Here is a 15052-nt window from a genome sequence, read left to right as displayed (position 1 = left end):
GCTTATGAACAATGTCAAATAATACATATCCCTTTTATGTTTATGAAAAACCCATCAATACAACTGCTCTTGCCCTTTCAGTAAACTTTTCCCCTCTAGGAATAATAGTAGCATATCATAAACAACCTATAATTCTGAGATTCCGAATACACATTTTCTTCCCGTGCAGCATTTCACAAGGAATTTTTCCTCCCAAAGCATTTGAAGGTAATCTGTTAAAGATGTAAACATTATACTTAATGCATAAACCTCAGTACTTAATAAGTATGTGCTTGAAATCTTAAAGCTCTAGCTGTATCTAAGATGTGCATATGCTTTCTTTCAACCACCATTTTGTTGTGGAGTATACACACAACTACTTTGATGAATGATGCCAAGGTCTTGGAAAAAGGTAGTGCACTGAGAGTTGAAAAACTTTGTACCATTATCATTTCTAACCACCTTAACCATTCTTCAAAACTGATTTTTAATCATGGATAAGAAAATTCTAATACTACAATTACTTCAGACTTAAGATGCAACAAGTACATCCATGTATATCTGTTATAGTAATCCACAATATTCAGAAAGTATTGCTTGCTATCAAAATTTGTTGTTATATAGGGACCCATAGATCAATGTGTACAAGAGAAAATAGAGCATCTGACCTTGATACACTATGTGGAAACATTAGTCTAGTATCTACATTAGCAAGAAGTCTATCTTTTTCATAGTGGCTGATGAAATGTGTCCCAATCTCTTGTTCCATAGATCAACTTCATCCTTCCCTTTTACTGTTGCAGCAATGTGTACATCTTTGTGACCAAAGTGACTCAAGTTCTTCACACCATCACTGAGAATGTATAATACATCTCTTACTCTACCAATCCCCTTGACCCTACCACTTGAAAGATCCTGAAATAGACATAAATCAGAAAGGAAGGTGACAACTCAATGGAGTTCTTTAGTCAGCTTAGCTACTGACAGTAAATTGAACTAAAAGTCAGGGTCATGTAATACATCCTTCACAACATCATTACCCAATAGTTTTAGGCTACCAATATGTGTAATGTTTGCCTTTTTTCTTCTAGGTAGTTGAACTTCATCTCCTGTTTTTGCCTATAGTCTTGATAGCTTCTTCTAACCTTCTTATGTCTCCTATCACATGATGTGTTGCTCCAGATTCAACAATCTATTAACCTACTTCTATATTTCTCATAAAACATGTAATCATACCTATCATATTGGCTTGGTGATCACAGTATTGCTGAATTTGTTGAGTTGGACTGGTGGTGTCCTCCTTGTTTAGTAAGCTAATAATTTGCTTGTATTGTTCTTCACTGAATAAATTTCCTTTTCATCCATGTTCAACAGTTGGTATAATTTCCATACCTCCTTGTTTCTGATAAGAATTCTCACCAGCTACATTCTTAACTACAGTGTGAGCTTTCTTTCTGTCCTATCCCTCATTTGGATAGCCAAGTATCTTCCACCAGTGTTTCTTTGCATGTCCTTTCTTTTGGCACCAGTCACATACTAAGAAAGGTTTCTTCCCTTTGTAAAGTTGGCCTCTCCCAATATCAGCTTGATAGGGTTGTCCCCTACCAGTAGATCCTTGGTAACTTTGTCCTTTTCCATGACCAAAATTCATTGCCAAAAGATCATTTGAATTGGCAGAGTTTACATCAATATATTTGTCACTTTCTACCTCAATTATCATTATATACACCTGATTTACGGAAGGAGCAATAGTTTTCAGTAAGATTTGCCTCCTAGTATGATCATACAAGTCATTTAGACTAGCTAAAAATTGCAATACTCTCTGTTCCTGAAAGTGTTCTACATATTCCTTCGATTTGTCACATCCACAACTTGGCACTGGCATAATCATGTCATATTCATCCCACAACTCCTTCAACCTCGAATAATATACATAAATAGAGTTTGTACCTTGAGATAATGTCGCAATCTCTTCGTGTAATTGAAAAATCCTCATATGATTTACCTTGTTGAACCACTCCTTTAGATCCTCCCACACTGCGCGTGCATTTGATCCATATACTATACCATTTAACAAAGTCTTCGAGACAGAGTTCATAATCCATGAGTGCACGATTGCATTTATCCCACATATCTCTTAATTCACTCCTCAACGTTTCTCTTTTGCAGGTTCCATTCACAAATCCTAATTTTCCTTTTTCAAGAAAAAATTATCCTCATGGATCTACTCCACAATCCATAATTTTCAGCTTCAATAAACTGAGTTGGAACGAGAACTGCACTTAGAGTATCCGATGCTTGCAGGTACAACGCATGATTGTGATCAATTTCTGCCATTGGTAGTTGTGTGTTTGTATCTCTTTCAGCCATTTCCTAACTTTGATGTCTTGCGGAAATTTAGAGCACCTGCTCTGATACCATATTAGAATTTAAGCTAACAAAAGATGTAGAGAGGAAGAAGAAGAACTAGATTCTATTTCAGAGAATTGTGATTTCATTGTTCTGCATACACTGCCATGGCACCTATTTATACACCTACTGATTGTATAACAAACTAACTTGTTTGACAAACTAACCAACTAACTTGATAGATGGATCATTACAGTTATCACATGACACACATCACACTTCCTCTAACTAACTCAACCCACTCTTCTAACTAACTCTTGTGTGCTTCAACATAAATTAGATTCAATTATAAGATCTTTTTTTTCAATTATACAAGGCTTTAAAATACTCTATTTTGAGAGGTCAAAAAAAGTGGACTTGAGAATCACAATCTCTATCTTACAGAATAGCATACAAGAGCAGACGGATTCGATTCCACCTGGTAGCGTCTACTGACAAGATGGAGCCTAATTTTTTTGAGTGTTGAAAATGCATCTTCCATGCTAATTCTTGCATCAGGTGCCACTAAACTGCAGCTCAAAGCTAATTGCATGATAGATAAAAGACATTGTATCTTTGTGTCAATTTATTCATCCTCTAGCTGTACCAAATTAGAATCTACAATCTTATGAATTCCACTTAGGAAGGAATCACTAACCCAACGTTAGATGCTCAAGTCTCGAGTAAATCTTTCATCTTATTCATACTCTCCAATCGCTACAACAAATAAAGGATTTACCGACAAAAATGAATATGGATATTTATAACCAACACTCCATATAAATAGCACTAAAGTTTTTATCGACTCTGGATGCAATGACATTAACTCAATTTCCATTAAATGATTTTGCGGCAATAAATATTGCCACTAAATGTAAAAAAATATTTATCACTAAATATGTCTTTTACTGCAGTGAATGATCATAAAATTTTCCTAGTTAAAATGAAATATGTCAAAATTGAGAACAAAAATTTATATTTAATGGAAAAAAATTGTTATGAGTATCTAAATTATATAAGAACTTTCAAAACTTCTAATATACCTGGAGAAATATATCGAATGGTTGTAATTGTCCTTGTTTGAACAAAAGCCTCCCCTGCGCCTAACAATTTTGCGATGACAAAATCACGGACATGACATTGCTTGGCTTTAAGTCACAATGCACCACTTGTGTTGAATAGCCATTGTGGAGATACTTCATTGCATATGCAACATCTATTAGTATATCTAGTCTCTGTAATAAGTTGAAGAATAGGTTATGAAAGTATTATATATAAACATTTATTACTTGTCCGATTGGGCATGTTATTCCTATACTAGGGCCTTAAAATCAAGATTGGAGTAACTACTGATGACATTGGTCAGATTTTTATGGTTAAGGTTCTGGAATATCTCACATTAACTTTTGAATGCACTCTTCAACTGCACATTGAATACCTTTGCTGCGAAAAAGGTACTATTCTTAAATATCCCTTTGAAGACCATGTTGAAACTCCCATTACCAATCAAGTTACTTTTGTTGAATTCTTTTGTTGCATGTTCAAGTTCATAATAAGAAATTCTTTCATGTCCTTTTACCAGAGATACATCTTTTGATCTGTATTCGTCATTGTCTTTCGCACTCTTACAAATACATATGCAAAATTAATACAAGAAATAACAGATCATTCCAAATGTTGATGTATAAAACGAAGGTTGCTTTTTTCCGCATCATTGGACAAGAAATTCTGACCTGTGGCATTTGCAAAAGGACCACCAATGGGAATCTCTCCACAGAGTTTATTGCATGGGAAGTTCAAGTATTTGAGAAACGTAAGAGCTTCAATATATTGACTTTGGAATTTCACCACCACGATTGTTATAACATAAACCCAAGAATTCCAATGCCAATATTTTGACAAATGAATATGGAATAGACCCATCTAATCTATTACGTGCCAGAGAAAGACAAATCAATTGGTCTAGACCACCAAGAGTGCTAGGAATCATACCGGGAAAATTAATTTGTTGACAGATCAATGTGTGATGCTGGCTTTAAATTTCCAATCTTAAGGGGAATTCGTCCACTCAATAAATTGGATGAAATAGTGAATTCTATGAGATCGCGAAGATCCCCCAAGGTTGCAGGTAAGCTTGAATTCAACATGTTTAAGCTAGATTAAGATACCTCAAACTCATAATATTTCCTAAGCATCGTGGCATGGAGCCTGAAAACTAATTTCCAAACAAGTATAATGAACCTAGATTCATTAAACTGCAAATAACATCTGGTATGGTTCCTTCAATGTCGTTGCTTTGTAGGTGAAATTCTTGAAGGATCCTTGGATAGTATTTGAAATATGTTTGGTCAACTCATTATTATGCAGACTCATATGTATCACTCCAGTAATATTACCAATTCCTCGAATAATGACACCCTTCAGTTTATAACCATTTCCTTGAAAATATTGCAGCAAGTTTGAGAAATTATCAACAGGCACCGGAGGAATTACCAACAGGCACATCATGACTCTAGATTTGCGTAGGATATGATCAAATTTTTGTATTATAAAATTATTTGGCTGTTATAATATTCTCATCAATAATTGACGCTTGAATTTATTCTCATATATCATATGTATGTGATGATGTATTGTATTCACAAAGTGCATCAAACAAGTCGGGAGATTGGCTCTCTCACACAAACAATCACCTCTTACGTCAAGGAAGGTAAAGAGATAAATTTCACCACCATGATCTGATTTGTTTGGTAAGCGAGATGTGAGTCTCTCTAAGAAGATAGGTTTGAGGGTCAGTAAATAAAGAAACTTGGGTTTGACATCTAGAGATGTCTACACCAGAGTTTGCATGGTATTAATGAGTAAAAGAATGAGACACATGCATCAATAGAAAGTGAGAACACCATAGCATGTGTTTCATACATATGTGCCCTAGCGACCAGTGGGTCGATGAAAGAATGGATCTCTGCTTCTTCATTGTGTGAGACCTCAAAAAGTTGCATTAACTTTTCATTGAAATACCCTTTTGCCTTTGATTGTTTTTTGAAGTTTCAATCGGTGTTGCTACTTCAGCATGTCAATAATTGTCATGAGTGATTCAACAGTGAAGTACATGTTTAGGAAAGTAGTTGATTTGAAAGAGATCGATTCAAGTAGAAATAAAAGACAATTAAAATCAATAATTTAACTTATATACACGGATTGTCCATTACATTTACCATAAGAGTATGATTGTGGATATAAAGTTAAATATGAACTTGAGTTCACCTCTTTAGAGGATGATGAATCAGATAAATAACTACTGAAGTAGTGAATGATGCATGGAGTAATGCGAGTAATAAGATCCTCATATTAGCAGTGAACTCTTTTCGATATATGATTGGATTCCTACGCGAAGCTCATGTAAAACCTTAGAAGAAATAGCTCTTGATGCTCACAGAGTGCACAAACTATTTGTTAGTATGAACTATTGTGTGCTATTAGCATGGTGCTGGTTTGGGACTAGTCAATCATGTAGGAAGTGGGAGATGTTGAATATTTATGTTGAATGGGTGACTCATGTGGATTAACCCGACCCGATTAATGATGATAAGAGTGGGGGGAAGTTACATAGTAGTTATAACCCACTCTAACACTAACAATACCTAAGACAATGCAGTGGTTTTTCCTATAACTGTCTTATTTCCTCTATTAAGAGGAACCATACGCATTATTCCAGAGGTATGAGAACAAGAATTTCTAGTTTCTTATTATCTTCCTAAACAGCACACACAAACTAAAGACATCTAGTTTGTGGAATCAAAACTTTGTTTTCTAGTAATTCAAAGTGGACTTGGGACAAATTTTTTTGGTGATAATTATAACGGTTTTCTTTGCGATCAAAGGTACCCGCTCTGCTATTCTTGCTTCATGGTTATTATTCTAGCAATCCAAAAGTGGGATGGGCTTGTACCAAGAAGCAAATATAAAAAACAACTATTATAAAAGAGCACAACTAGTAACTGGAAAATCACAGGAGTAGAAAGTTTAATATATTTAACACTCATCACATGTGTAGAGTAGTTCTTCTATAGTTGAAATTTAATCTATAGTTTAGCATCATATGCCTATAGTAATTAATTAAATTTATCAAGGTGCTCTCTACGTTCATATTTCCTTGCCCAAACATGTTTACCATTAATCCTAAACTTAGCAATTGATCCGCTGCATAAAATCTGATCAATGGTTGAAACATCGCGCACAACCATTCTGGCATAGAGAGAATGATCTGATGAAGACGTCAATGGCACCATATGAACTTGCTCAACACAATTAACCCCATAGCAAGAATTGAATAGTTCCTTCACTTCACCTTCAGTAACAGGAAATCCCCTTGAAAATGTTAAAAACATAGTCCTATCATCCACTTGTGCATCATTTTTTATTGACCAGCCCCATAATCCTTTGCTAGGAATTATTGAATCTAAGGATCTTGGAACAACTGTTATAGGACCAAATGTTGGATGAGGGAATCCAGGAATAAGAATAGGGGAATTCAGACGGATTCTTGATTGTCCTGGAATAGTTTGATGTAAAATGTCAGCAAATATAATTGCACACACCTTGTTCAAGAATGCCTTAATTCCACTTATCATTGTGAACCTTTGTTGGTAAAACATGTTGAATGAAACTGTTCTTTTCAATATTATAGAAGTAAGAGGCATATCCCCTGCATCATTAAGAACAGAGGGGGGAACCTTCGATTCGATCCATTTTAAACAAGTAGCACCTTCTTCAGCCAACTTATTTACAATTTCATTAGGTAACTTTACCATTTTGTCAATTATGCTTGGTAGATGTTCTTCTTCAAACCATAGCCACATAGACACAACCAAAAGTGACTCTGCTGGATTGCGACATAGGTACACAACGAGTCGAGTGAACACTTCTCTATCAATTTTGTGGAACAAATGAAGGTCTTCAAGTGAAATCCCAGATGACATTGTTGAAAGAGTACTCTCAAAATATGCCTATTTTTTATTTTATTTTTTAATGTGAGTACTAACACAATCCTTATATATGACCAAGGCTTTCAATAAGTTCTTATCTGTAGAGCCAAAATATGAACTTCAAGAATCCAAGCCTTGGAAGAGTAAGATTTCTTTTTCCCACAATCATGTAGAATAAGTGGCACTTCACAACTTACTAGCACAAAGGAAAAGCTAATTAGATTAACTAAATCTAATCTAAATTTATTAGTGATCACACTGAACTTATAACACGAGGAATGTAATTTGACCAAAACTGTTTGGTTTTACTCCCTCTGTAACAAAATAAATGTTAGTTTTATCTCATTTCACACCTATTAAGAAATAATAAATAAAATATATAGTCTACTAAATTACCCATAATTAAGCATTATTAAAAAGTATAGTTCTTTAATTCAAAGGGTATAGTTGGAAAATCATATCACTTTGTTCACTTTTATTTGTCCACTTTAAATTTTGCACACCCTTTAAATAAACAATGATTAATATGAGTATTTTATTACAATACTCGTATTGATTGATGTATAATCTTATGTCTTGAAAATTAATTTGAAGAACAAGTAATTAATGTTAAGGATAATTCGTTCACTTTACATGTTTTTCTCTTAATATGCAAAATATGAAAATATATTGTTAGTATAATGGACAAGTAAAAGTAAACATAGAAAGAGTACTAATTTTTTTCTCGAGTTTCTAAAATAACACTTATTATAGGATTTTTTTTTTCTTGTAAAACTAAAATAACACTTATTTTGAGACGAAAAATGGTTATTATCTTTTTGATTTTAACTATAATTTATTGTAGTTAGTAGTTTGAGAAACACTGAAATTTTAACCCCAAATTACCACTTTGCGAAATACAACATCCTTGACAAAGTTGTCTGCCGAAGTCCCGAGGTTATTTATGTCTTCGAGTAAGGTAATAAAGAGCGAGTACTATCTTCTATCCCAAATTATTCGTCCTGTTTTTCTTTTACGCAAATTGTAAAATAAAAAATTTAGTTCATGTTAAGTGAATGATTAGGACTTTTTCATAGTTCACAATAAATAAATTATTTAAAATTTAAGAAAATTATTGGGATTCTTTTTCATATTTAGCCTTCATTTAATAGTGTTCTTAACTACTTTACATTTCCTAAGAGAATAGTTTGAGAATAATCAAAAGAGTAATGTTGAAAAATAGTCCTCAATTTATGTTCTTAAATATTTTTTTAAGGGGTGTGTCATACCCCAAACAATTTATTTAATATGGACTAGAGGGAATGAGTAAGTATTAATAATTAGGAGAAAATTTTGATTATTTTATTTTTTTCTGTCGTAAGATAATCTTATTTCACTAAATATTTATTCTATTAAGGCTTTTGTAGTCTTTAATAACAACAACTGCTAAAGATAAAATAGGAAATGGTAATTAAATTTTATTTGAATTTTTAAAATTACAAATACTTTGATATAATTATTTGTAAAAATTACTATAAATAATTTAAAATGAAAGGAGTATTTATGCTCTAAAGTTCTATGGAATTTGATTGGATGCTTCACGTTCTACGGATATTTTGGACTCTTGATTTCGACAACATTTACTCACTCCTGATCTATACAGTAAAAATTATGAGCGGGCATGGTACGATATTAAAAAATTCAGTTTGTTAATTTTGGTTTACGACTTTTAAAATTATTATATTATTATCATATTAAATTAATTTGGTATGGTTCGACATTTTAAAGTTCGATTTCGATATTTTGCGGTACGATAAATCGGTTACCATAGTTTGGTCGACTTCAAGTTTTCAACCTACATATATTCGTATAATAAGCAATTATGATTTTGGCTTCTCAAGAAACGTCTCAATTATATCATACTAATTCTTTATACATGTAAAAAATATTCAAAATACAGTACAAACAATTCTTTTTGTTAAATAATCACCAAAAAGAACATTTAAATAAAGATAGAGCAGTCAAAATTTAATTATCTAAATAATTAGTTACTATTTTATATAATTGCTAGCATTATATAGTTACATATATATATGTGTGTGTGTGTGTATTATGTAACTATATATACTTCAGTATGATATTCGGTATTTCTGTATTTTTTTTTATAAATATCAAATACCAAGTTTGTTAAAAATGCATACCAAATACTATAAAACCCAAATTGCGGTGTTAAAATTTCAATTTTGATATGGTATTCGATATCTACTATATCATGTCCACCCCTAATAAAAATACTTAAATTTACTACAGTGAAGTACAAAAAGTGGTTAAAAAAAATTAGTTTAGTTAACTATGATAAGTTGATAACATTAACGTTGTATTTCTTATATGAAATTTATTTGAGTTTATAAATAATATATCAAGAACATATTAAAACAACATTTTTTTGGTTAAAAATTTATTAGTGACAATTTTCACAGATATTTTGATTAAATTCCTGAGAAAATAAATGTTTTCACAAAAAAAATACGAAGCTTTCCAATATTTAAGTCCCACCATATGCTTTCTTAGTTAGTTGATTTGATGGAAAAGGTATTGAAAAGTCATGTTTTATAACACAAAATTTTTATTAATTTGTTGTGAAAAAAGCCTATGTTTTTAGTAATGTAATGTCATGATCCAAAATCTCGAGTCATGATGACATCTACTATAACCCACCAATAGGTACCCATATCCCGGAATAACAAGTAACAAACATATAAGGTAGAAACAACAATAATAAATGAAAAGACAACAAAAGAAGGAAAAAATGACATAACTATATACAAACATCGGAAAAGGGCCAAATATACCGCTGTACTATTGGAAATAGTTTAAATATACCCTCGTTATATTTTTGGGCTAAATATACCCCTCCTGTTATAGTTTCGATAGTTCAGATATACCCCTCTCATTATATTTTGATACAAATTCGCCCTTAATTTTAACGGACGAACACTTGAAAAACTCAAAATTAAATAACTCATTCCCAATTTTAAATATATGATTTTTTTAGGAATAAATAAAATTTTCAAGTACTAATTTGAGTTTTTTTTTCTTATAAAATGATAAGACAGAAAATGTTGCAACAACACTTAAAATTATGCAATGCATTTTGGATTGCCATTTCTAAGAAAACAAAAACTCAAATTAGTACTTGAAAATTTTATTCATTCCTAAAAAAAATTAGATATTTAAAATTGGAAATGAATTATTTAATTTTGATTTTTTCACGTGTAGTTCCGTTAAAATAAAGGGTGAATCTGTACCAAAGTATAATGAGAGAAGTATATTTGAATCGAAAGTATAATAGGAAGGGTATATTTAGCCCGAAAGTATAACGATGAATATATTTAAACTATTTTCAATAGTACATGGGGTATATTTGACCCTTTTCCATACAAACATTACAAGATCTAATCCCATGACCTGGTGGTCACAAGCACAAAATAAATTGCCAAAAAGAGTACAAGTCCCAAAAGTGGACCAAAATACATATTTGTCTCAAATACAAAAGACTAGCCAAAAGTATAACAAAAAGAGATAGACCGATCCAGGACGTCCTAAGCTCACCCTCTGTCTTCGAATAACCTGCAGTTGGCTCGAACTCAACACGGGTGACTAATGCTCGGATCTGTATCAAAAAAAATAGATTCGGGTGACTAATGCTCGGATCTGTATCAAAAAAAATAGATTCAGAGTGTAGTATGAATATAGAAACAACAGGTACTCAGTAGGAATCATCAGCTGACTTAGCTTGGAAAGTAAAGACAATAATGAAAAGCGAGAAATAACAGCAACAAAGGTCTAACGAGCGAATCAATAACAAAAGATTAACTATGAAGCACACGAGTCTAGGAACAAATGAAAATAAAGGTAAGTAACTAGCTATAATCTAACTGGACCCATAAGCCTCGAAGGTAAACTCGTGCGCAATTTAAAGTAAATAACCAAAAAGGGATTCCATAAGCCTGATGGGTGCACAGAAAAGCTACATCTATTATGAACGAGAATCAGTACATCCAGAACAGAGGAGTGCATAACTCGAACCTTGAATCACGGTGAGAACACTCGAAGAATCCAATAGAAGTATACCACCAAGCCTTAATCCAATTGGGAGTAATGTGCCCATAACTCAGACTGCGACTGAAGATTAGGTTCTCGAACCTCAAATCTGCGTCTATAAGAATTGTATGCCCGAACCTTTAAAACACAGCTATAAAGCAGTCAGGGAAGAGTCACATATTAAAGGTCACCATCATAAGGCCACCGTGGATCAGAGTCTACCCCAAAGTTCCCATCGAATCAGTCCAAGGTCAAACCAAATACAATCCTGAATAGTTGAATGAAGTCTGAAATCAATCAAATAACACCGAGCCCAACACATCAAATGGTCTATCGGCTCCGAAAAACAAGTGTAAGGCATTTACTAGACTATATCTAGGCTAAGGACAATAACAATCTATCTTTCATCATGAAATAAATGAAATTATACTATGAGATAAAGCACAATCACGAGATCAAAGAAAACATGCTCAATTCTCCGAAACTATCTGAAATAAGGGTAAGGCTTGCTTCTAATCAACTAAACATGATACAACCTAGAAACTGGCCCCAAAACTAGCTAATTAAGCTCAATCTAAAGATCGATAAGTTGTAGCCTACCTCAAAGACGATCACAAAAACCCTCAAACCACTATTCCTTAACATTTCCTTTCCGAGCGACCTCCGATAACTACCACTCTATCAAAAACATGATCACAACTTCAATACGAACGTTTATACATCAAAATTGCAACAATTTGAGATGGGCCCAAAATCAAGTCAAAAACAAAATTGTGGGACTCGCACTGGAAATCCAAAAATTGACTCCGTCAATGGGTCCTAATTAGCTTACTAAACTTGTACCCCAAAAGTGGGTACAATTCAAGCTCGAAAACACATTAAAACAAATCATGCAATCAAAATACCCAAAGTATACCATTGAAGCTTAAATGGAGAAGAAGGAAGAAGAATTACATGTTACACACGAGAAGAATGAGTCAACCAAACTCCCAAAACAATTCTCTGGCCAATTCCCACAACAACTGGCTAAAACCCACTGAAAATTGAGTTCTAAAGAGCTATATTTGAATTAGAATTTATGGGGAAAGAGGCTAAAAATGGGTATAACTACCATCTAATGCTGCTAAAGTGGTCACTTTGGCTGCTTAAGCGGCATTGCAAAAGAGATTGCGTGACTGCTAAAGAGGCCTACCCATATAGGTAGGTTACCGCTAAAGCAGACCCCTGACCGCTTAAGAGAGTCCATCACTTAAGCGAAACTAGGGCAGCTAAAGTGGTTGGCCCCTCACTGAAAATGCACGCTAAATCAGTCCCTTAGCCACTAAAGAAACGATCGCTAAAGAGGCTACACCAACATGAGGCACCTAAAATTCTAGCTAAGTCTTAACAAACTTCTCTTGGGTGCTCGGGATTGTTTCGGAACCCCGCGCATGAAAAAATAACTATACTACCCTACTAAATTTGACATTTTAGACTTAGTGGAGATGTTAAAACTTCTGATCGAGGTTGTTTCGATGAAAAGTGGGTCCCACACCTAAGCTCCATTTTAGCCATAAGCCACAAGGTTGCTTTTAATAAGTCAGGAAGCCTCTGGACCTGAACGAAAGTCCTACTAGACTAAATTTGACGTTCTAGAGCTAACAAAACCATCAGAATTGCATTCTGAGGTTGTTTATCAGAAGTTTTGACCGAAGTCAATCGTTCAAGAATTGTTTGCTCTTGCATATCCCTACTGGTTTTCTATATTAATCCTGCAAGAAGTTAAAGAATGATATATCTCATGACACACTCTTTCAAAGGCTTCAAAACATGAAAATTTGCAAAAAAACCAAACGAACGACTAGGTGACCCAACAATTAGTCCCATCAAGTCATAAATGACTTGGGGTCGCTATAGGAATGCTCTAAATACCAATAGTAATGCAATAAAAAGGAAATGGACTAGAGGGTTATTTCAACACATACTACTAAAAGGACTTTCATCCTCGAAATTAAAAATTCAAGCAGTACTTGAAGACTCAAACAAGAGGAGAAATTGCTCTCGTATCTCGTGCTCAGTCTCCTTAATAGGCTTCTCATTTGGATGATGCCTCCACTGGAACTTAATAATAGGATTGGCTCTCGAACACAACTAACTCATATCTCTAGACAAAATAACAACTGGTTTCTCCACGAAAGTCAAGCGATCATCCAACTGAACTGAATTATACCGGAGCACAATTGACTCATCAGGAACATATCGATGAAGCATATAAATATGAAAGTTGGATGAATAGATGAAAATATATGAGATAAGGCCAACTCATAAGTGATATCACTAATAATCTAGAAATTCTCAAATGGCCCTATATACTAGGGGCTAAGCTTGCCCCGCCTCTCAAACCTCATCACACCATTTATGGGCAACGTTTGAAAAAAGACCTAGTCACCTACTCTAAATCTTAAGGGTCGGCACCTATGGTTAGCATAACTCTTATGCCTTCTTTGTGCTAACCTAAGCCTATATTGAATCACCCAAACTCGGTCCAAGGCCTCCTGTAGCAAATTAATACCATACGGCCTATGCTCCGAAGAGTAACAATGCAAACCATATAACGCATCGAAAGGAACCATCTGAATACTTGAGTGGTAACTGTTGTTATACACAAACTCCACCGAGGCTAAGAACTGGTCCCATTAACCTCTAACGTCTAACACACAATCTTGTGTCTTCCAAACCTGAATAGTATGCTCCGACTGCCCATTATTCTGTAGATGGAAAGTTGTGGTAAGATTGATGCGGGTACCCAACTCCTCTTGAAATGCCCTTCAAAAGTTAGAAGTAAACTGAGAACACCTATCTTAAATAATGGACACAGGCACCCCATGAAGATGAATTACCTCACAAATATAGACACAAGTCAATCTCTCATAATTGAAAAAAGACTAAATGAGAAGGAAGTTTGTTGACTTGGTCAATTAATCAACGATGACCCAAATACTGCCAACACCCCTATAAGTCCGAGGCAATCCCATAAAGAAGTCTATAGTGATGCGGTCCCACTTTCACTCTAGAGTGAGTAATCTCTAAATCTCACCACTAGACCTCAAATGCTCGATCATTACCAGCCGGAAGTCCATGGTGATGTGGTAACACAAGCATCGGGACACATAGTTCACAATGTCTCACCTCATGCCACTCTACCAATAATGCAGCCTTAAATCATGATAAATATTTTCCATGCTTGTATGAATAGAATATCTAGAATGATGGTCCTCACAAAGAATCAACCGATCAAGTCTCCAACTCTCAGAACACAAATCCGACCATTAAATCTTAAAACACCATCAACATCCAAGGTGTCCTTATCACGACCCAACTCCGTAGGCCTTGACTGATGCCCGAGTTGGGCATCCATATGTACCCTTAGCCCTACTTAGCGTGTTAGCAGAATAGACAAAAGTAGAAATCAAAAAGAGATCGCTAGAGAGCGCATGAGAACAGATATAGCACAAGAGGGCCGTTAAGGCCATCACGGAACACAAAGCCCAAAACATATATACATAAACCACATCACAAGTCTACATACCTCTACAGAATGATAACCTAGTCATATGATGGGACAGGGACCCTTC

General features: G+C 34.2%; 1 protein-coding gene across 1 annotated transcript; it reads right to left on the bottom strand.

Moving 5' to 3' along the window:
- Positions 1-6482: 6482 nt before the first annotated feature.
- LOC129899821 (uncharacterized) lies at positions 6483-7349 on the bottom strand. The gene has a single exon (XM_055974830.1). It carries the CDS (start codon positions 7347-7349, stop codon positions 6483-6485), a length of 867 nt encoding a protein of 288 aa, XP_055830805.1.
- Between the last annotated feature and the right edge of the window lie 7703 nt (positions 7350-15052).

This window comes from Solanum dulcamara, chromosome 8, assembly GCF_947179165.1.
Source record: "Solanum dulcamara chromosome 8, daSolDulc1.2, whole genome shotgun sequence".
Classification (NCBI taxonomy): Eukaryota; Viridiplantae; Streptophyta; class Magnoliopsida; order Solanales; family Solanaceae; genus Solanum; species Solanum dulcamara.
This window is presented reverse-complemented; position numbering and strand designations above follow the sequence as displayed.

Excerpts from the sequence above, each read along its gene's own strand:
- LOC129899821 (XM_055974830.1), bottom strand. The coding sequence starts at position 7,349 with ATGTCATCTGGGATTTCACTTGAAGACCTTCATTTGTTCCACAAAATT.